Genomic DNA, 22,208 nt, shown 5'->3' with positions numbered 1-22,208 from the left:
TGAAATTGGAACTCACATTATCTACCTCGGAATGAAGGATAGCAGAGTAAACCGTGCCAGGATTTTAACCTGTGACCTACAAATCTCAAACAGATCCCAGTAAAGAGCGCTTAATCCAATGAGCTATCTTGCTGGTGATTTTATTAATAGATTTTAATCTTCATTTGTCATCAGTTCACAATTCTATCCCTTTTCTTTCTAATCTATATTCTTATAAATTGCATCAGATACCTGATTCTCCTTCCACTGCTCCTATATTTTCTTCTGTTCCATCATTTTCTTCTTTCTCATTCACTCTTTTACCTTTTCCTGATAATGTTCTGCTTTCTTTTTTCATTATCTCTTCCTGCTTCACCTCCCTGTTTTTCTTGGACCCTGACATTTCTTACATTTAATTTTAGACCATTTAATTCTCCTACATTTGTTTCTTCCCTCAATTCTTCTCTGCCTTCTCTCCACGCATTCTCACCTTTCTCAGGCCTGAATTTCATCTACTTCTTCATTCACAGGTCTTCAGTCTATTCTTGATCATCGTTTTACTCCTGAGCCTTGTTTTTCTTCTCATAAACCACCTCAACCAGGGCTCACTCCTCCCTTCACCTTCTTTGTAGCTTGTTGTGGTTTATAGAATGGCAATAAAATAAATCTAACTCATTTAATTTCCTTATCCTAATTTCATGTTCTTTATACTCTTTATGACAGGTCACTGCTACTAAAAAAAATCAATAATATTCGATCTTAAGTGAAAAAGTATTTTTCTATTGTGCGAAAAAAGACTGATTTAGAAAGACTGCACAGAGGCACAGAGTGGTCTTTCTTAATTGAGGTGGCATGCCCCTTCCACAAACGAGTCGCGCAGGGGCTGACAGGGCAGGAAGAGCAGTCGCGGGAGACGGAGGTGAGTGTATGTTTGTGTGTGTTTTTGTGTGTGTGCGTCAGCACATGGTTTGTTGGGGACTGTATTTTGAATGGAATGGGCAGAGGAACAAACACTCAATTTTAAGGAGAGAGGGTGGGGGAATTGGCTGAAGGGCATTTGGGGGTGAAACCTCTCCTAAATGTGAAATATGTTGAATATTGCAGGCCGCACCAAATCGACTGAAAAAAATCTGACTTTTTGGTGTGCAGCCTACAATATTCAACATTTTCACATACAACCTAATATTGTGATCTTCTTACTAAGCTTTGATCATGCCTGCCTCGACTTTTTCAAGAACTTAATCATCTTCTTGCGCCCTCTTCATCTGACCCCTCTCTCTTTTCTTCCCTTTCTTCTGATGAGTTTCCCTCTATTTCAGTTGTAAAGTTGCCACTGTTTGCACGTCTTGTTCTTCTAGTACCTCTATAACTATGGCATCTGTTGCCTCTTCATATTCACAGTCTTCTTTTTCGATGCTCATGGATACTGACACAGCTACATTTGATGCTCGTGCCAATTGTATGACTGCACCCTCTGCTTCCATGCCTTCTTCCCTTATTCCTCAATTTGTTTCTCTCTTAACTTCCTGCTTATCTCTTCTATTTTAGAAACTCCTTATTTGATCTGTCTGTTCTTTTGAGTTTCCACCAGTTTCTTCCTTATATCCTAGGATCCTCGAAAGAAGGATCTATTATCAGATTCCCCCATATCTGAATTTTCACTCTCTGCATCCACCTCTCCAGTTTGGGTACCGTCCCTTTCATTATTCAGAAACTACATTAATCTCTGTTTCTGACTCTCTTCTCCCAGTCTTCTATAATAAACTTTCCCCTCTTCTTATCATATTAGGTCTATCCACAGCATACGACGTGGTTCATCATGCTGTTCTTTCCTCTAGGATTTCTTCTCCTGGCACCTCTGGTACCATTCATAATTGGTTTCTTTCCTATCAGTCTGACCACTTCTTTTCTGTTTCTTGGGCTGAACACTCTTCTCCTGCCCACCCAGTACATTTCTGGGTTCCCAGCTCACAGCTATTGGCCTTCTTCTTTTTAAAATCTATACCATCCTCCTTTCGGCTATTATTTCTTCTTCGTCCTGTTCAATGTTTCTGCATTCTAATCTTTCAGTTTACCTGTAGTCTATTCAGTCTTGTGTGACCTCTAACTTTCTTAACTTAAATTCTTCAAAAACTGAAACAACCCCCTCCTTTTCCTCTGCATTCTATTTATTTTCGCCCACATTTAACTCTCTCTATTAGCGCTCATACGCTTGGCACTATTATCAATGCTTCTCTTTCATTTGCTTGTTTGATTGCTTGTCCATGTTGTTTTTATTTATTTAATATCCGTAAGGCTGGATACTTTTTAACCTTTAATGATACTAAACGTCTGGTTTCTAGAATCATTCTTTATAGTCTTGACTATTGTTCTTATCATTTTCTTGGATTACCTGCTTATCTGCTTGCTCTACTCTGATCTATTTTTAATTACTCTGTTCACCTCATATGACATCTTTCTCCTTGTGAATCTATAACTTCTGCTCTGCATTTTCTCTTATCCTTCGATCGTCTTCAATGTAACTTTCTATATATTGTCTTCATGCACCTGTATTGGGTGGATGCTCTGTATCTTTCTGCTCTCATTTCTTGGCGTCAACCTTCACCTTCCCTTTGCTCTCAATCACAGTATGTGTTACCTGTTCCAAGTCCATTGTGCTTAATCATTGTTTTGCTCTTTTTCTCGCTTTGCCCTTAAACTATGGAACTTTCTTACTCTTTCTGTCCAGTTTCTTATTTCCTTTTCTTCTTTCCATTCCCATCTGAAATCTTATTTTCTTAATTCTTCATGAAATTGGATACATTTGTACTAGGTTTTTTTTCATTTTTGTTCAGCACTTTGGCAATAAGCGCTTTATAAAAACAAATAAATACTTAATAATATTTTTTTATACTCGACCAGCACTTTGGCTATAGGTGCACTAAAAAAACAAAAAAATACTATTGTTTTGAAATTATGTTCAGCGCTTTGGTGATCAGTGCTATATAAACATAAATGCTGAAAAAAATGCAACCAGACATATTGAAACATCAAATTGGCTCCCTTTCTCTGGGAGGCCATCCCATGATGCCAATTACTTCCTTACTCTGGACTGTTGGAGCCTTAATGGGTTTATAAATTGAGGTGTTTTTCCTTTATTAGTGCAGGCCTTCTGTACAGCACAGATTGTGCCTTATAAGGCAGTCCAACATTTTGATATTCTGAGCATCCTCACATATTCACAACAATGCTAGCACTGTGCTTCTTGTGCAGCAGGACTGCTGCTCGTACAGGGACCTCTTCACCGCTGCCCATACCTGATGCTGCAGTGGTGAGCATGTGTGAATGTGTCTGTGTCTGTGTTTTCCTCCTCAATGAGGTGTAAGCAACCTCAGGCAGAGCCTAATTCAGTAAGCTGAGCTTGATTGCATGATCCCACTGGTTTTCCGCATAAGTCATTATTTTGGACAAAATGTGGAACTGTATTTGTTAAAAGGCCCCATGCTGGTAAAGCCACACATGACAAGCTCCTACCTGCTGTTGGTGGTATGATGGGGTAGTGTGGAAATCAATACCACACTGCCAATGCACCAAGCATTTCACTACTTCTTGTAGCACTCAGCCCCCCTTGGCAACCCAACAATCTACCCACAAGATCACACATGGAAATTCATGACACTAGGCCTCAATGAAATTGGCCTTGACAAGATCTCTGTTAATCACTGGATTGCATACTTTCTCTTGGTCATCCAAAGAATGTATGAATTGTGTCAGCGTTCTCCATGACACGAAAAAGGGATATTTCAATTCTGAAAAGAGTAATGTGTTAATTTATATTCAATGATGAGAAAAGAAAAAGGGACTAATTCAGAACAGTTTACATTTTGATAGTCCTACCTGCCTCCTTCCATTTCACCCAAACATTTTTCAAGTGCGCCCCAGTCATGTGCTCCCGCTTCTTCTTTCAGCCATTTTGTTGCAGTCTGCAAACTACTGTCCAAGAAATCTATAATGATGATATCTTTGAATAATTCACATGCTGGCAAAAGTGCCACATTCACATATGATCCTCCGAACTGAATCACTGTGTCCCCTTTTATAGCTCCTGTTTAAAAGTGAAATAAAATGCAGATTAAAAATATATTGTGTGTTTCCTTTGCATAATTACGTCTATTGACACAATAAGCATAACCAACACGAAGTGTAATTTGTATTGTAAACTTTGCAGCAAGAACAATTTAAAAAATATGAATAATTTAATAGGTAGTCTTGTGTAAACATGGCGATAAGAAAAATACATCCATTAAAAATGCATTTTTTTGGTTTAGAGTTTGTATTTTCAGTGTCTTAACCTAATCACGACACATCTATTTTCGAGCACCTTTTTGGCAGAGAGATGGAGATCGAATTTCAGCTCGCCATGCCCATTTTTGACATCGTTTTTTTTTCATTGTAACAGTACATATTTATAAAATTGTATTTAACAGAGAGACACAGAGAAAGATCGAGCATTTATACAAGAGGTAACAGGTTAAGACGCAATCAATAAATTAACCCCCAATAACAGATTAATCCAGGTGCCACTGTGGTGCTATGTACTCACACCTTTTCCATAGATCAGCAAATGTTTGTTCCAATGCTGGAGTGAGTGCCTGCTCTACTCAATAAAGTGCAAGTCCAAAGATACATTATGCCAATGATCCCCCTGAGCAAGTATGGAATTCTTCCATGTGCATGTGATATGCAATAGAGCTTTGGAAAATACTACTCAGTTGCCATGTTCATGTGCGTCAATCATCATACTGAGCTACTATGCAAAACCAAGCTTTGAATCTGGCTCAGGTGTCGCATTAGTTCTCAAGCTTCATTTGTCAAAATAATTCAAAATATCATTTTAACCCATACCAGAACAAAACATAAACATCAGATCTGCATAAAGCCTGTTGCATCTTGGACACTAATTCTGGGGATCAAATCAAGTTAGGTCGAGAGGTGGCTAGTAGTAGGAGAACACATATTTAAGAAGGTCCATCTGCCATACAGCTATAATAGCACAGCCTAACATTATCCACCTAATCTAAACAATCATTTGTACCCAGGGAAGGGCTCTCAGCCACCCGCATCCCAAATCCCTCACTTCAGCATGTACCTGTTGACCCACGCCTTCCATCTTCACCTGCCGTGCTCCTTCACTGTCTGTGCCAGCCCACCATAGAAATAGAAAATAGTGGTGCGTTTTTTTTACGGGAGTTTGGGCCTGTGATATGCACCCCAGAGGAAGCTGTGTGGTGCGAAATGTTGTAACCTCTTGTTCGGTGCATACCGACCCAGTAATGATACCTAAACCCAGGCTGGGAGGTCTTTAAGTATAACCCATAATGCATATTTGATTGCTATATTTTCGCTTGCAAGGATCTTCATAATAGAGGTGCATAAGACCCTCCCGCACCATCCTTCAGCAGGTGCCTATTGCACTGCGACAGTGACTTGCCCCATGACAAACTTCTCAAAAATAGTGATTAAAAAACCATTCAACCTCCTCCGTTGACTCCTGGTAAAGGGAATGTGATGAGCCATAACATATATAAAGACCTGCATTTGAAGGTCATCTTGTTCCAGCTGGATCTTCCTTTACTAAATTATCCTGATCCTTAAACCTCTTATGGCCTGGGCAAGAGAGTTCTTCCCTGCTGACTTGCGTGAGGCTCAGTAATAGTGTGTACATGCTCTGGATGGGCAGATCGGGTCCACTGAGTAGGATAGGGCTGCAAAATTCCAGTGAACTTTGGATCACCATCTTCCGGGCAGGCCCCTGAAAAAGTTTAGATTCCTGAATTTTGAATGTTGCTTCCCCATTGTTGATATTGCAGCACCTGCCCCTGCATCCTTCTTTACCCTGTGAGGTTCATCTCCATCCACCATGGCTGGCAGCCCACAGCAGCTCCCAGCCCTGATACAAATAGATTGATCCTAGTGGGTAAACATCTGAGAAATGTTCTGCGTATGAGGCGTGACTGCAGAATCTAAAAGCAGGTGATCCTCCTGTGTGTTAGACAGAATCACATGCAGTACCCTTTAGGAAGACTACATGCAATTAAAACTACAAGTGTGAGTACAATTTTACCATTGGTACAAGCATGTACTACACACTTATGTGGTAGCAGTGGCTGAGCAGCCAGACTTATCTCAAGAGTTGAGTGAGCAGAAGAAAAAGTTACACAAAAGACCAACTAACACAGTGATTCAAATATACACAGATTCAAGGTTTCTTGGTAAAAGAATATACATTTATTTAACAGTCAGTTAGAAAACATTCCACTAGTAAGAGCAGCTCAATAGCACACACTAATACACTACAATACACCACCAAAATGTTAATGAACAAGTTCAGAAAAAAAACATGACACTTCAGTTACTTAGAAAGGTCATAAAAAGACAAGGTTATAAGAAAGACAGCCAAAATACATTCAGAGGCAGGGCAAAGTGTCGCAGTTAACTCCAATAAGCAATTCTTCTCCATAGGCCGGGGCCAAAGTCAATGGTTCAGAGTCTTTGTATAGGATAGCACAGTTCTGGTAGATAACGATTTAGTCTTTGCCACAGAGTTTAGATGAATTTGGCTAGGTGAAAAGGTTGATGAATATTTAGGGAAGGACAAGCCTTCAAAGTTGAGAACGTTTCCACAAACTTTCATGATGGACGAAAAGATTTCCAGACCATGTTTGCACAGTACCTTGTTAATGAAGAAGAGCTGTAGCTGAGGCAGTTGTTCCTTGCAGTTCAAGCAGATCTCACTGCTCCTGATTTTCAGTCGTGGGGTCAAGAAGGAGGACGTCAGGAGGTTCCTGCGCTGCCCAGGGTTGAGGCCAAAAGCTTTAGCAAGACGTCGGTTTAAGGTGTGAGTGCCTTAAGGTCCATGAGGTAGTTTCCTTCCCTCTGGCTGTCCGGTTTTCAACAGCACTCTGATTAAAAGTCGACCAGATGGGGACAGTGTCCAGGTGGCTTGCGAGTTCGTTGTTCCCACCAAACTCAAGGGAAGAAGTTAACCTTGAAGGGCTTCTCTGCCGACGGAGTTTCAGGCAATTCGGACCTGCAGCAGGGCTTCTCTGGTCATCCAGGAGTTGCAGCAGTCCCCTTCCTTCAGCCCATCTTCGGTTCTTTCGTTCCAGTGGTCGACTCTGCTTTCCAAGTCCCAGAGAAACAGTTTTCCCCCATTCATTCCAGCCTGGCTGTCACTCACACAGCAGGGTTGCTGTCCTTGCCAGTGAGCCAGCTGGCCAATCACACCAGAGTGCATTCAGGTCTACTAGTAGACTAAGCACAGGGAGATTCGGGCAACTGCCTCACATTCTGTCCACCCCAGACACCCTGGCGCCAGAGGAGGGCTTCAGCACTGAATCCCGACAAAGGCCAACAACACCAAACCTGGTTTGGCGGTCAGAGACAAACACAAGAAGGACCTTTTCTAAAAGAAATGGTGAAAAAAGTCGACCGGAGTCTGTTGTTACGATAGATCTTGAGCGCCATATTGAGAAACATGGCTGACCCGATTTCTAGATACCGTTGTTCACGGTCATGAAAAATTGTGGTAGTTTGATCTAAACCACTGCTACAAGCCATTTAAAGTAGGAAAGGGTAACATTTGACTGCTACATGAGTGTTTTGACTCAGGGGAAGCTAGGCAACCCCTCCAGCACTCTATAGGAAGATAGGGTTTGCTGGGTCAGTAAATTTAAAGAGACTAGTAAAGTCAATTTAACTTTACATGCTCTGGGAGACAGTAGTCAGTCCCAGAGAAGGTATTTAAACCTTGGGAAGTCTGAAAGACATCCCTGTGCCTCTGCACTGAAAGTGCTGTGTGACGCACAGAAAAAGATGATGCCTATGGAATTGTGTTAAAACTCCATAACCAAAGAACACAAAAGTAAAACACATATTCAAATACATGGAAGAGTGGGAAAAAAGGCTCTCACTCTTCCCAGGAAACAAAATCAAATATTTGAAATCCAGCAAAGTTGCTGGGGGTCTCAAAAGGTTAGGGAAATTAGCACATATTGAGAATTCTCCCTAACACTGTGCTCTGAAGGTCCATTTATAGAGTGTGGCATCTTCTGCTCTAGAGCAGGACATTTAAAGGGAAAGAGCAGGAGTGGGAGGCATTTCCAGGCCAGGGTCGGTCCCTTGAACTTGGCCACTCACAATACCAACAAGTGGGGGAACACTGTCTTTTGGTACGAGCTAAATGCGGTGCGGGAGAGGGATATCCTGCTTCGGACTGCATATTTAACACTGCTTTGTCCATTTCCCCTAATGAACAATGCCAAGAAGGCTGTGCAGGCTCTTACAAGTGGTGTTCTACATCCTTTTTATTTAGTAGCCCACCCACGTCCCACTTTGGCTCCTCGGTCTGGTGTCTCCCTCAGTGAACATGATACATTTTTTGTGTTCGGTGCCCTGCTGACACGTACTATCATAACTGGACAGAACTAGCGTTTGAGATAGCACTTTAAAAAATGTATAGTTCGATTTCAGTGGCAGCATTAACAATATTGTTTCAAGAACGTGATTGATTTTAGACATTCTGTATTTTAGCTTGTATTTTAGCAATTACTGCTTTTAATTAATTGTGGTGCTATTTTGCTACATACTTACCTATTAAACTCCTCTGGGATCCGGTTTCCTACAACTACCGAGATCCTCCTTGGACGAGCACCCGTTTTACGGCAGCGGGGTGTGCCACAAGCTACAACTGGCCCGCGTTAGTGCAAAGACCTGATGCAAAGCCTGTTTTTGCCTGATTCTGCCTGGGTCGCCAGTCAGCAGAAAACGCTGTAGGATTAATTCTTTACTGGTTGACTCTTGTGTAGCTTAAACCGACAGCTATTTGGAAAATGGACAAGGTTAGTGCAAGGCACTTCAATGGGTGGGGGGGTTTATTTATGATGTAAGCTCCTTCAAGAAGCTGAACAACGCGCACAGCAGCATTTCCCTATGAACTTTGAATAAAATTAGAGAATTGAACATTGCCCGCATAGGGCTGAAACGCAGACATTGAATGATGAGGTTGATGTTGGCTTTAAAGCAGCACTCATTAATGCTAGGTCAGCAGGAGCCCACGCTACAGCAATAGCAGAGTTTGTTCAACATCATGATTTAGATATTTTATTAGTTACTGAAACATGGTTCACTAAAGCCTCCCAGAGCTTATTTCATGAACTAGTCCCGGAGGACTATTTGATAAAACATATTAACTGGATCGGAAGGAGAGGGAGGAGTATAGCAGTCATTGATAAAACTGACTTACAAATATCACATCTAAATACCCTTGATTGGGGGGTGGATGCGCAGGTTGGACATTTAATACTTCATTTGTCCCCTAGAGCTGCCATTCATCCTATTTTAGGCTACAGGCCGCCTGGTCCATGCAGACCGTTTCTTGAAAATCTGGATTCTTTTTTAGTCACACATGGGAGCAAATATAAAGAATTATTATTGACAGGTGACTGGAATATATGGTTGGATAACCCAAAAAAAACAGACTCTAAGGAGTTATGGAAACATTTGGACATCCATGGCCTACATTCATTAGGGACTCAACCATCCCATATAAAAGGGCACTGTTTGGACGTTCTGTTCACTAGGGTACATATGCCTCCTGGAAGGAGACCTTGCCAATTCATTGGTCTAACCATTTTGCTCAGCTCTTTCACTTACCCGACCTAAAGGACATAAAGTTAGTGTTAAAGCCCAATCAGCTGTTTATTGAAAATTAATAATCTAGATGTAGACAGGGGTGTCCTCTTTTGCCCCTTTTGTTTAATTTGGTCCTGGAGCCGTTGTTGGCTTATCTTAGGCAGAAGTTGAGAAATGATGAGGTGAAAGTCCTAGCATATGCTGACGATCTGACGGTGGTCTTGAGGAATCCGGAGGTGGGTGGACCCTTATTGAGGAATATGTTGCAAGAGGTGGGAGAATTGTCTGGCTATAAAGTTAACTGGGGTAAAACAGTAGTTTTCCCGCTTCAGATGAACCCGGTGAATGGTAGGTTGTTGGATTGGGATTGCCAATGGGCTGATGTTTCGGTGAAATATTTAGGTGTCTACTTGGGGCGCGATATTAAGAGAACGATAGAATACAATGTAGACAAATTGAGAGAAATTATGCTGAAGGATGTACAAAGATGGGAAAGATTGACTCTAAGCATCTGGGCAAGAATCAATGCTATCAAGATGATGCTGTTGCCAAAGGTCCTGTATTTTATTCAATCACTTCCCCTTAAATTTACTAAAAGAGTGCTCCGGAGCATTGATAGGATTTTTATGGACTTCCTATGGGGAAAAGGTAATAGGCCAAAAATTCCACAATTTATTTTGGTGCGTAGAGTTAAAGATGGGGGCTTTGGTTATCCGGTATTGGAGAATTATTGTAGGGGATTTTTATTGAAGAAGTTTTCTTATTACTTTGAGGAAGGGCGGGGATCAGACCCATATTGGCTTTTAATGGAAAAGGAAATGCTGCATCCCTTTTCCCTGGACTGTTTATATTCGTATGGGAGGTTGGCAAATTCTGGTACAAAATTGGAGACTCTAGTGATTTCTAAGTCAGTGTTGGTTAATTGGATTCTGGGGTGTGGGCAATCCTTGTATTTGTATGATTCGGCCTCTATTTGGCTGAATCCGGGTTTAGTAATTAATAATAAAATGCTTAATTGGAGGGGCTAGGCTAACGGGGGCATTCTGAAAATAGGGGATGTATGGAGAGGGGGGGATGGTTCCGTTTGAAGAATTAGCTAATCGTTATAGTCTGCACAATAGAGAGGCGGGTAGATATGGGCTTTTGGAGCGGTTGCTGATGGAAAGATTGCAAATGTTGAGTGGACCTTTGAGTGGTAGACCTCAGATTTGTGAGATTTTTGCTACGTCTCCTAGGACAGTTTCTACATATGTTAGGCTGATGCCTTTGCAGGACTGTATGAGAAGTTCCTGGGGTCAGTTGCGAATGAAGTGGGTGTCTGAATTGGAAACTGATCTTTCTGATGGCTTGTGGGATAATAGCTGGAGGGCTTCGGTGAGGGCCACGGTTGATTTAAATCTGAGGTATATTCACCAACGTCTTTTAGGCCGTATTTATTGGACACCAGTGAAAATGAAGGAGGGAGGTTTGGCTGATGTAGATCTGTGCTGGGGGTGTGGAGGCTCGAGAGGGACCTATCTACATATGCTCTGGGAGTGTAGTAGAGTGCTGGACCTTTGGAGAGAAGTTTTGGATTGCATTGATATGGTAACTAGCATGACACTGCCTCGTACTTTTCGGTCAGTGATTTTCCTTTCAACTGATAGTCGAACTGTGGAGATGTGGGATTGTTCGGAATGGATTGATAGAGCATTGTTGATGGCCATAAAACAAATAATGAAGGTGTGGAAATCCAGGAAGAAGCCACATTGCGATAACTGGGTGTCAGATATGCGGACGCTCTCTTGGTATGAGAAGACTCAGGCAGTTCGACAACATCGAGAAACTGAGTACAAGGAGAGATGGGGGTCATTCAGGGATTTATTTGGATGAGGTGTAGGCTTTGGTTTATTTTGTGGATATTGAAGTTGGGGATTGGTAGGGGTGTATGTTTTGTCCTTTTTTTTGTGTTTTGTGTTGTCACGTCTTGCCATGAGATAGGAGGGTGGGGATGTTTTCGGATTTTGTTTTGAATAGCTGTTACTTTAGTAGTAATTTGCATTTTGTTGCACTGATGTATATGGAGTAATCTTTTGCTTGTTCCCATTCTGTTGTTACTCAGTTGTATTATGTTTTGTAAAATTATTAAATAAAGTTGATTAAAAAAAAATGAAAAAAAAAGAATCTAGATAGAATCACCGGCAGTGAAATTAGAGAAGCCATTTCTTCTATTGATTCCCTTCTACCTTGTGTGGATTTTCTTGCAGGAGGCTGTGAGGTGATGGATGCAGTGTGTACTAAGACAGCCCCTCTAAAATTAAAAATATCAAGGATATCCAAACCCTTGTTTACGTGTAAACTAGTGAGCAGGACAGGTCGAAAATGGCAAAATAAACAAATGTTAGATCATTTAAATGGGGCTAACAGTGGCCTACTTAATGATAAATCAGCCATTTTCCAGGCCAAGAGAGATTATCTCTGTATAAAATTAGAGACTGCCAACAATTTGCCCAGGGAATTGAATTCCATTGTCTAAAAATTCTGTAATCCTGGATGTAGGGTGACCTCAATTGAACCCTCTTTTGTACAGGCCAATATTTTTAATTCTTTATCGATATAATTGAACAGATTAAGGGGGACATTGCTATCAAAACTCAAACTGTTGACATGGCTTCACTTGGAATGCCTATTGTGCAATCCTTAGGGGAATCAACTAATCAGCAGGAACAGAGTTTGTTTCCTGCTTTTGACTTTCGCCCAGTATTGGAAAAAGAAGGATATCAGTTATTGGAGGTTCTCAAACCGACTAATGACTCGCTCTTCTCTCTCCCTGCTTATGTAGCAAAGCGTCTATCTTTGGACCTGACTCCTTTTATGACCAGGTTCATCAATAAATCTTTGACGCAAAGTATAGTTCCTCATATTTTGAAACAATCTATAGTCACGCCTTTACTGAAGAAAATCGCTTTGGAACAGAGACTTCCCTCCTGTCTGTTCAGAATGAATTATTGGTGGCTGCGGACCGGGGCAAGTTCTCCCTTTTGGTGATGCTGGACCTGTCTGCGGCCTTTGATACAGTGAATCACTGTTAGAAATCTTGAGACGGCATGGCATGAGCTTTCATACCTATGCTGATGACACTCAGATCTTCATCAGGTTTTTTACCCTTGAAGATGCATTTGATAAATTACGGCAGTGCTTGGATGAGGCTGACCATTGGATGTGTAGCCATCAGCTGCAATTAAATGCAGGTAAAACTGAACTGATTTTATTTGGTCCAAAACCTCTTCTCATTGCAGCAAAGAAACTACCTGTTTCAATAATTGTGCGTACAAATTTAAAGATTGTCTCTAAAGTCAAGAATCTAGGCTGTGTATGGCAGGACAACCTCACCAGCAACTAACAGGTTGGTGCTAAGGCCGAGGCAGTACACCATATTCTGAGACTCCTTAGGCAGGTACTCCCCTGGTAGTGTGGGTGCCCTGACGAATGCCCATCTGGAATATTGCAATAGCCAGTAGATGGGCATCCCATCCAAGCAAATTCAGAGACTTCAGAGGGCTCAAAATGTAGCTGTTAGGTTGAGTTGTAAGCTAGGAAAAACCGCCCATGTGTCTCCCTCTCGCCGTGCCTTGCACTGGCTGGCGGGGGAGGATTGCATCAAATGTAAGGTGGCTTTCCTTGTTTTTAAATGTTTGAATGGGCTTGCTGTAGCCTATTTGAGCAAATTACTTCAACTCTATCAGCCCACAAGAGATCTGTGATCTAGAGACTGTAATCTTCTGCGAATTCCTCATTCAGTGCATACAACAAGAGGAGACCGGAGGCTTGCTGTGTTTGGACCAAAGTTGTGGAACTTGCTTCCAATTGAGATAAGGAACTCAAAGTCATTGTATCAATTTCGTAGGGTTCTCAAAACTTTTTTGTTCAAGGAGTTTATCTAAACTTCTGTTGGTTCTCTTTCCCCTGGAACCTGGATCTGTCCTGTTTGAATGTGCTATATCACCTGCATCGCTGTACAGTTTAGTTTGGCCTGTGCGCGTTACAAATAAAAAAAATCAAATCAAATCAAAATCAATCATTTCTCTTTATTTTCAGGAAGTCTGTTTGATATTTTGTTTGAAACAATAGATCTCCCTGTCCCGAGGTTGTGTCTTTTGTGTCTCACACACTTTAGAAGTCTCTCATATATGCCTGTTTCCGTATGAACTTTACTGTGGAAATGGACCAAAATACCATAAAAGTACATAAGAAAGAACTAACATTAAAGCCATGACAACCAAAATATGAAGAGAAGTTATGAAATCAATTCCCAATAGAACGTCCACGATAAACTACATGATTGTTAAATTGCAGTGATCAGCACCTTATTCCTGATGTAACGTGAATGTTCAATAAAATTGTAAATTACGAAGGCACAGTATGTGTCCACGGTGCAGAAATAAAATGCATGGCTAGTTCTACCCGATTTAGCCCAATTTTTCTGAAGGAGGGAAAACTACTTCCTTCTCACTGCTGCAAATTGGGCAAAATAACCAAAATGGGGTAAACCTTCAAGTGAATAACCATCAGAGAGGCATTTACAGTCACTCCCGGAATATTGACCCCATCGGCTGTTAGACACAGCCAGCGGCAGTGTATTCATTGTACCTTTCATTAGTAGTGCCTGTGCCTTGCTTTAGGCAACCATTGCCGATATACTCTGTGGTATAGGGGAGTGACTAGCAATATAGCCACAGCATCGTATGCCACTTCCAGGTCTACTAAGGACAGTGCGGCCCTGCAACCGGGGGCATGGGGGTTGTATCTTGACTGTGCTGCCTCTTCTTAAGGTTCAATACAAGGGTCTGGACACTTCGACTCTGGACACTTCTGGGTCTCAAGAATCCTCTTGGAACCCCTGTCGATCTCTCCAAAATAGCAGTCTATATTAACAGTGGTGTGGGGACTTGCCGCCCTTCATCCCGATTTGGCAAGCAGCTCCGGCTCCACTCAGATTGCCAGCAGAGAAACAGGATAGCTCGTTGCCTTTCCGAAGCAGTCGCTGCAAGGGCTTATTTTCATAACGCGCCAAGAGGCCAAAAATGGCAGACGATGCAAGGAAGGTAACCAGATGTCGGCTTCTAGTAGCGGTTTTGAGCGGTTTGGCGCCAACCAAATACATTTTTACTTACACATCCTAGTGTAACAGATGAGGATGGCAAAGATGGGGTAGTGTCGTCTGAAGCCAAAGGGGAGCACACATTGGCGGCTGACAATGGAACGTGAGGTGAGTACAAAGTCTTCAAGCCTGGTGGTATGTTTATTCTGAAACTGGAAGACCTCACCAGACAAAGGAGGAGTCCAGTCACCTGTCAGGCAGAAGGTCAATCTGCCCAATCCAAAGATTCTGGTGGAGAAAGTTCATGTTGGGAAAAGTCTCTGATTTCCATTCGGTAAGGTCACTGCTTACCATTTCAGACTCAGCAACATATCACTATGCTTTCCCGGCCCGGTTGACATCTCAGGGGAATCTGCATGTCATGTAATTATGCATTTGAACTATAGGCCCCACTGTCCCAGGCGGAGAAGGAGTGATGGTGATGGAGGGCACTCTCACTGTATGAGCCAGTGGACCTGAGAGTGAAAGCTGAGAGTGCTCAAACCCATTGCAATGTACCTACATTTTTGGTGTGGTGTTGAGGCAGTGGAAAGGGGATACGAGGGAGAGCAGGCTCCATAAGCAGTGATGAGGCTTCTCTGAGGATACTGTCTGTTTGGAATGACTGATTTCCCCCATAAGGAATGTTAATGGAAGGCTCTTTCTGTGAGTGACTTTGACCTTACATCACGGCCTGGAATTTGGCATTTGTAAAGAGTGGCCTTTCTGTATGAAAAGTCCTTTTCTGCATCCGTCTTCTGTTTAAGTTGTTATTTGTTGGTGTGTATATTTTAAATAAAGTTGAAAAGCTTATGAAAACAAAGACACAGAAAAAAAACGGATACACAAAATTGAAAGTGTAGTTTAACTCTGGCGCTGAGAAAGTAATTGTCAAGCCCATGGGGTCCAGGGTGTACTGGTAGATGTGTCACCAGTCCTGTGGGAAGGGCAACCTAAGAGGAGAAGGAAGTCCTTTATTTTAGAAAGTGTTTTAGGTTTGGAATGTGGATTATTAAACACACAACTATTTAGCTTCGTCAGCCAAATACTTGACGAACTAGTCAGTGATCAGCCGAATACTATATATGCTGCGCGGTACCCCAGTATGTAATACCAAATAACATTACATAACATGGATAGCTACATATGATTATCAGTCTTTACTAAGTCGCAGACACGTTCATACCTCTCCAAGGAACGCTCAGTAGTTAATGTAGTGGACGAGTGTCACAGCAGTATTATTCGATTGTCTGGATATGTCTCCATGGGCTCCATGCGGGTTACCCAAAGTTAACTAACAGCAGATTAGGTTAGTGTTGTCGTGCAAAATACAGGGTGAACACCCCACCCCCGGCATTCCACCTATCCACCAACCCATATTGCCTCACCCAAACCTAACCCCCCATATTGAGGCAAAACATTGGTAAAAAAAATGTGCAATAAAAACATTCTGCCGTGATTTTTGTGTGGTCAAAAGACTGGATGACCTTTCCTTTGTTATTGTTGTAAATGTATTCTTATTAAAGGTTTCCAGTATTGAAGGACCCTCAAACCACAACAATATTGTTAGGCAGAATCCAGTGCAGTTCCCTTAGGGAGCACTACACCAGATTAGGACTACAGGTGAGAGCAATAAATCCCCTTGGGTATCAGTCCGTTCCACAAAGATTTAGTTGGTAGCTGTGGCTGAGCAGTCAGACTTATTCCAAGAGGGAGATGAGCAGTATTCAGGGTTTACACAATAGGTCTACTGTAAAATGGTACAAAAAACACTGACCAAAGCTTTGTATTTAAAAAGTAGTTATATATTTATTTTATACACTTCTAACAAAACACATGTATAACAGTCATCAAGCAAGTTAAATTAAGTCAATGGAAAAATATACACACTCCCAAGTTGAATTGTAGACCAAGTGAACCAGAGTGAAAACTGAGCAAAACGGCACAGTGAAAACTACACACAAGGGATCCTATAACAATTCCTCACAAGGGAGGGAAAACACAAGTTATCTAGAAATGGTTTCTTATACACCCTAGCAACACTTCCCATCAGTTTGTGAACGAGTTTTGCAAGACAGTGCATCAGTATAGGCAATACTTAAAATGAAAACTGAGCAAAATGGCATTTCACAATGTTTAAGAATGGGAAGGAAAGGGTAGTTAAAAGAAATAGGTGCACCACACAGTTCTCAGTGAGAATCAATCTAAAGAAAGCAGATCTAACAAATGTGACCAGAGTCAGTAAGCCTGTGCCAGAGTCAGTGGTACAGGGCAAGGGCCCAGGAGCAAAAATGTTCTTGGAGCTGCAGTCAAGTCTTTGGTTAACGAAGTTGAAAAGGTGGTTGCAGAAGTTGAAAAGACAATGCTAAGAGAGAGGGGAGGCCAACCCAACAGGTAGGTAAAGGATTTAAAACACCTTTAGTGCTACCGCGAAGAAAGGGCGGCCTGGCGGAACAATGTACCTTAAAATGAAGAAGTGGCTCCTGCGGTGGCGGTTGTTCCTGGTAGTTCCTGCAGTTCGGGTGATCCAGCAGAGGAAGAGAGGCTCTCATCATGGAGGAAGGTTCGAGTTACTGCACTACCCAGGGATGAAACCAGCCGCGGTGCTGCCCGACGAATAAAAGGTACGCTCCTTTAAATCGCAGTCCGGGTGGATTGGTGCCTGGCTATCTGGCCTCCGAGTACAGGGTACGGGAGATTCGACCAAGGCAGGTCTGGGAAGGCAATTGGCAAACTGGTTGGCCCCACCAGCTCAAGGGAAAAAGGCTCTTGTAGGTGAAGATCTTCTCTCGTCGTGTGGAGAAAAGTGGTGAGACGCTGCAGCAGGGCTTCACCCGTGGTTCAGTCGTTGCAGATGTCTTTGGCTTCTCTCCTCTTCGGCTTCTTAGTTCCAGTGGCAACGTCTTGCTCTTCCAGTCCTCAGGGCCCTGCTTTTATGCAAAAAGATCCCCATTCATACAGCCTAGCTGTCACTCACACAGTGGAGTGGTCATCTTGGCGGGAGAGCCTCCAGCCTATCAGGGTAGAGTGCGACATGGGTTGCTGAGGCAACCCTGTCCAGGGGTCCTACTCCCCCTCCCACACAATGGACCCACCCCAGACTTAGTGGCGCCGAAAGGAGGGCTTCTCGGTAGAAGCCCGCCAAAAGGACGAACAAAGGATCCCCGACCTGGGTTAGGAGTTTAGAAAAAGACACGAGAAAGAAGTTATATTAAAGTTCTGGCAAATAAAATCTACCGGAGCAAAGTTAATATTAAAATGCACCGGCGGTATGTTAGAGGCTGTCAGAAAATGTGGTAGTCTCCAACAATGGGAAAATCCCATAGGGAAATATTTGCTGTCAAATATTTATGGTAGTAACCACTGACACCAGCCAGAAACTTTTGAGAGAGGTACTGTAGGGTACACTCTCGAAAATGAACATAGGGGAAAACTATTAACCCCTTCCAGTCCCTCCATAGTAAGATGGGTTGTACTGGTTTAGTTCATAGGATTTGACTAGTAAAGTCAATGGGGACTTTACATGCCCTGGGAGACAGTAGTCAGTCCCAGGGTATAGAGTCTATGTTTGGGGGTCGTTACGACACCCCTGTGTCACTGCACTGAGGGTGCTGGGTAACACGTGTGAATAAAGATGGTTCCAATGGGGTTGAGAAAGATCCCATAGGCATTAAACACAAAAATAGCCTAGAACACACAAAGCAAACATGCCTAAGAGTGGGAAAAAGAGTCTCGCTCTTAGCAGGTAAAAAGAAACAAACCCTTCAAATCCAGCAAAGCTGCTGGGGGACTCTATAGGTAAGGGAAATTAGCCATTAAATGAGAATTCTCCCTAACAGATATCAACACATCTAAAAAACACAAAGAACAAAACATGACAAGCAGGCCCCTCCTCCCCCCTGGATATGCACCTTCTGATTATGAGGGGGATTTGGGGCATCAGGTTATATTCTACCGGGAACCAGGTTTATACCATAAATCTCTGCATAAAACTAACTTGGAGGGATGAAGTCAAATAAGAAAAGAAGGAAAAATAAAAAACTAAACTTCTCGCCATCGGGTGTATATTCCCCCACGCCATCATGTGTATATTACCCCACACCATCGGATGCATATTCCCCCATGCCATCGGGTGTATATTCCCCCATGCCATCGGCTGTATATTCCGCCGTGCCATCGGGTGCACATTCCCCCACGCCATCGGGTGCACATTCCCCCGCGCTATCGGGTGTATATTCCCCCATGCCTTCAGGTGCACATTCCCCGCGCCATCGGGTGTATATTCCCCCGCGCCATCGGTTGCACATTCCCCCACACCATTGGCTGTATATTCCCCCACGCCATCAGGTACACATTTCCCCATGCCATCGGGTGCACATTCCCCCGCATCATCGGGTGCATATTCCGCTGCGCCATTGGGTGCATATTCCCCTGCGCCATCGTGTGCCCATATCCTGCATCATCGGGTGTATATTCCCTCGCGCCAACGGGTGTAAATTCCCCGGCTAGTGTAACCTCCAGGTCCCACTGTCGATCATGAACGAAACCCAGCAAGGCCGATACACAAACCACAGCTGTAGGTAGTTATACAAATTGGAGAACCTTTTCATGTGTTGCAGTTCAGGAATTGTGACGATTTTACTTGGAAGGGGCAGCTATTAGTCAATCTTGTTTAAGAAAGTAATTCATTGGTAAACGTGTTTCCTGGGTGTGCTCTATTTCACGGCAGCTTTATTCTTTGGAGTGTTATACAGGGCTTTGGGAAAAGGGGACAGGGGCAATACCCGAGTTATGACCCACTTCCATTTTTAGCTGTATTTCTTTACTTTTCGGTGGATCTTTTTTCCCTGGAATAGTTATTTAAGAAGTATTTCAAGGGTGTTGTGTGATTAGCATTTAAAAAAAACATGCCAGTAAGACATTTAAAAAACGTAGTAACAAGTATCATGCTTTAGGTGTGAGTCTTTTGCGCTCACTGAATAGTATTTCAACTAGAAAATATTAAATGCTACAAGGCAATCTGCTACCATCTAGTGCATGGGTGCACAACATACGGCCCACGGGCCAGTTGCGGGCCGCCATGCTGTTTTTTCCGGCCCGCGAGGCACAAAGACTTTCCTAATGGAGGGCGGCCCGCAAGCAGCATCGGCCGCCCTCCATTAGGAAAGTCTTTGTTGTCTTCCGGGCCGGACAAAACACTGGCCGTCATTGGCTCAGCAAACACGCACCACGTCACTCCTACGAGCCACGTAGCGCGTGTGTGCTGCACCAATGGAGTGCCAGCACTACGGCTGGCGTGGCCAGTTAGGCTTGATGCCGGAAGGCATTTCAGCCTTGCTTGCCACGCCAGCCATAGTACCGCTCCACTTACCTCGCGAGCGTTCCAGCTAGCCTGCCTTTCAGCACGTCCGGTAAGTGGTCTGTGTGTTTGTGTGTCGGGTCTGTTCTGCTGTATGTTTGTGTTGTGTATGTTGAGATGGGGAGGTGGGGGGTGTCGGATGTGTATGAATGTTTGTTTTTGAGTGTTTGTGTTGTGTATGTTAAGATGGGGGTGGAGGGGTGTCGGATGTGTATGAATGGGGCATAGTGTTTGGTTGGGTGTGAGGGGGCCATGGGGCAATATGTTTGGTTGAGGTGGGAGCCATGGGGCATAGTGTTTAGTTGGGGGTGAGGGCGCCATGGGGCATAGTGTTTGGTTGGGGGTGGGAGCCATGGGGCATAGTGTTTGGTTGGGGTGAGGGGTCCATTGGGCATAGTGTTTGGTTGGGGGTGAGGGACAGGGGGCATAGTGTTTGCTTGAGGCGTGGGGGGCATGGGGCAAAGTGTTTGGTTGGGGGTGGGAGCCATGGGGCATAGTGTTTGGTTGGGGGCAAGGGGGCCATGGGGCATAGTGTTTGGTTGGGGGTGAGGGGGCCACGGGACATAGTGTTGCACTCCAAGAGTGAACCCAATAATAAAGCTAAAACAGGCACAGTTAGGAGATGTACATCCTTTGCTTTTTTGAGGAAACCTGACTCAACGAAGGCCATACTCCTCTTGGGCAACTCAAACAGCAAACTATAGCAGTCCAAAATAACGGAATGTCCAATCAAGGGTCAATAAAATATATATAATTGAATTAAAAAGATGATATAAAATAACTAAATCGAAATAAATGATAACAATGGAAAATGTGTAGTACAAAATTTAAGTTTGAAATGCAATAAAAATCGTTACCCCTCAAAAACATATTCTTTTTCCATGTGTTTAATACAAATTGGGGGTTGAAAAAGCCTCCTGACATGTCCCGTATACCGTCCCGCCCACTTTTACTTTTCAGCCCACTATAGCCCTCATGTAAGGTACATTCGGCCCTCTGTCAAAATCAGTTGTGCACCCCTGATCTAGTGGCAGATTTTGAGGTTAAATGCCCGAAATCGGTAGGAAATGTTCAGTAAAGAGAAAAGAGCACGTCAAGTCAAGATGTTGGCTGACGCAACTCAACCCCAAATACACAAATCAAAAATCCATGCCTGTACTATTTATATGACAAGGTGTTTTGATTATGATGCTTAAATCATTTAAAAGCGTTATCACCAAAAAAAACATATCAGAAATAATAGAAAAAGAGAGGCCATGGGTAAATGTATCATTGAGAGGCGCAATTACACATACCTGAAGAGGAAAGAGTGAAGAGTCGCTGCATTGGCTTCACAAATGCATCATGCACAAAATCTGAGTCTAATGTGAAAAAGGTTGAAATCACCTTGAAAGCATCAAAATTTCCTTCATAGAACGCCTTCCGGGTCAACCGTGATGCCATCTTCAGACAGAAAAATGGGGCTGTTGTCTGTGGTTCGGTGTTATAAATGCAGGGACTGACAGGCGTATGAGCGTGAGATGCGCTTTTATATCTGTCATGGTGTCTTCACACAGTCTTGATCTGTGTTTGCCCGGTAGCGCTCTTGTTTGCTGCCTCATGCCCCCGGGGCTGTCCTATTGTTTGAATATGTATGTGTGGACAATACCCTAGGTGCTCTTATCACTTCCATTGAACATCACGCGCACCTTGTTTACCAGCCTGAAGCAAGTGCCTCAGACAGGATGTACCTGTTCTGTTTAGTTAGATGCCTCTGAGATGCTTGGGCAAATGAAAGGCACCCAGGGGTGCTGTGAGAATAGTCATCTGAATGTCCTCTGCACTGAGTCTTTATGCCCGGCCGAAGCCCCAAAATCTCCCACCAAGGTAAAAGGTTAGAACATATATTACACTCTCAAAGACCTTTGGTCTTCCACACCTTCACACTAATAATCTTATTTTACCACACCCCACCTATGACCTAAATAGGAAACTACAATGCCTTCTTATAAATTCCAGGTCTGCAGTAAAACACAGGTTTCTGTGGCACAACTTTATCCGTGATCATGATCTTGACCAGATATGTGTGATGGTTACCTA

The 22,208-nt window shown here is 43.1% G+C and overlaps 1 protein-coding gene and 1 long non-coding RNA gene across 3 annotated transcripts in view; one reads left to right on the top strand and one right to left on the bottom strand.

Annotated features, from left to right (window-relative positions):
• Positions 1 to 22,208, bottom strand: part of LOC138487770 (indolethylamine N-methyltransferase-like) — a 450,938-nt gene that overhangs the window by 3,712 nt on the left and 425,018 nt on the right. Inside the window, exons 1-2 of one of the 2 annotated variants that reach the window (XM_069614320.1) lie at positions 21,425 to 21,610; positions 3,856 to 4,063 (exon numbers count right to left, since the gene is read on the bottom strand). In XM_069614320.1, the coding sequence (XP_069470421.1) occupies positions 3,856 to 4,063; positions 21,425 to 21,572 (356 nt within the window). In that variant the 5' untranslated portion in view covers positions 21,573 to 21,610. Of the gene's footprint in view, positions 1 to 3,855; positions 4,064 to 21,424; positions 21,611 to 22,208 lie in introns of those variants that run through there. The other variant, XM_069614321.1, reaches the window with a different exon arrangement.
• The window catches only part of LOC138487772 (uncharacterized), a 238,773-nt gene that overhangs the window by 73,823 nt on the left and 142,742 nt on the right, over positions 1 to 22,208 (top strand). The gene's annotated exons all lie outside the window — the stretch shown is intronic.

Source organism: Ambystoma mexicanum, chromosome 9, assembly GCF_040938575.1.
Source record: "Ambystoma mexicanum isolate Mex_15411 chromosome 9, UKY_AmexF1_1, whole genome shotgun sequence".
NCBI classification, from domain to species: domain Eukaryota; kingdom Metazoa; phylum Chordata; class Amphibia; order Caudata; family Ambystomatidae; genus Ambystoma; species Ambystoma mexicanum.
This window is presented reverse-complemented; position numbering and strand designations above follow the sequence as displayed.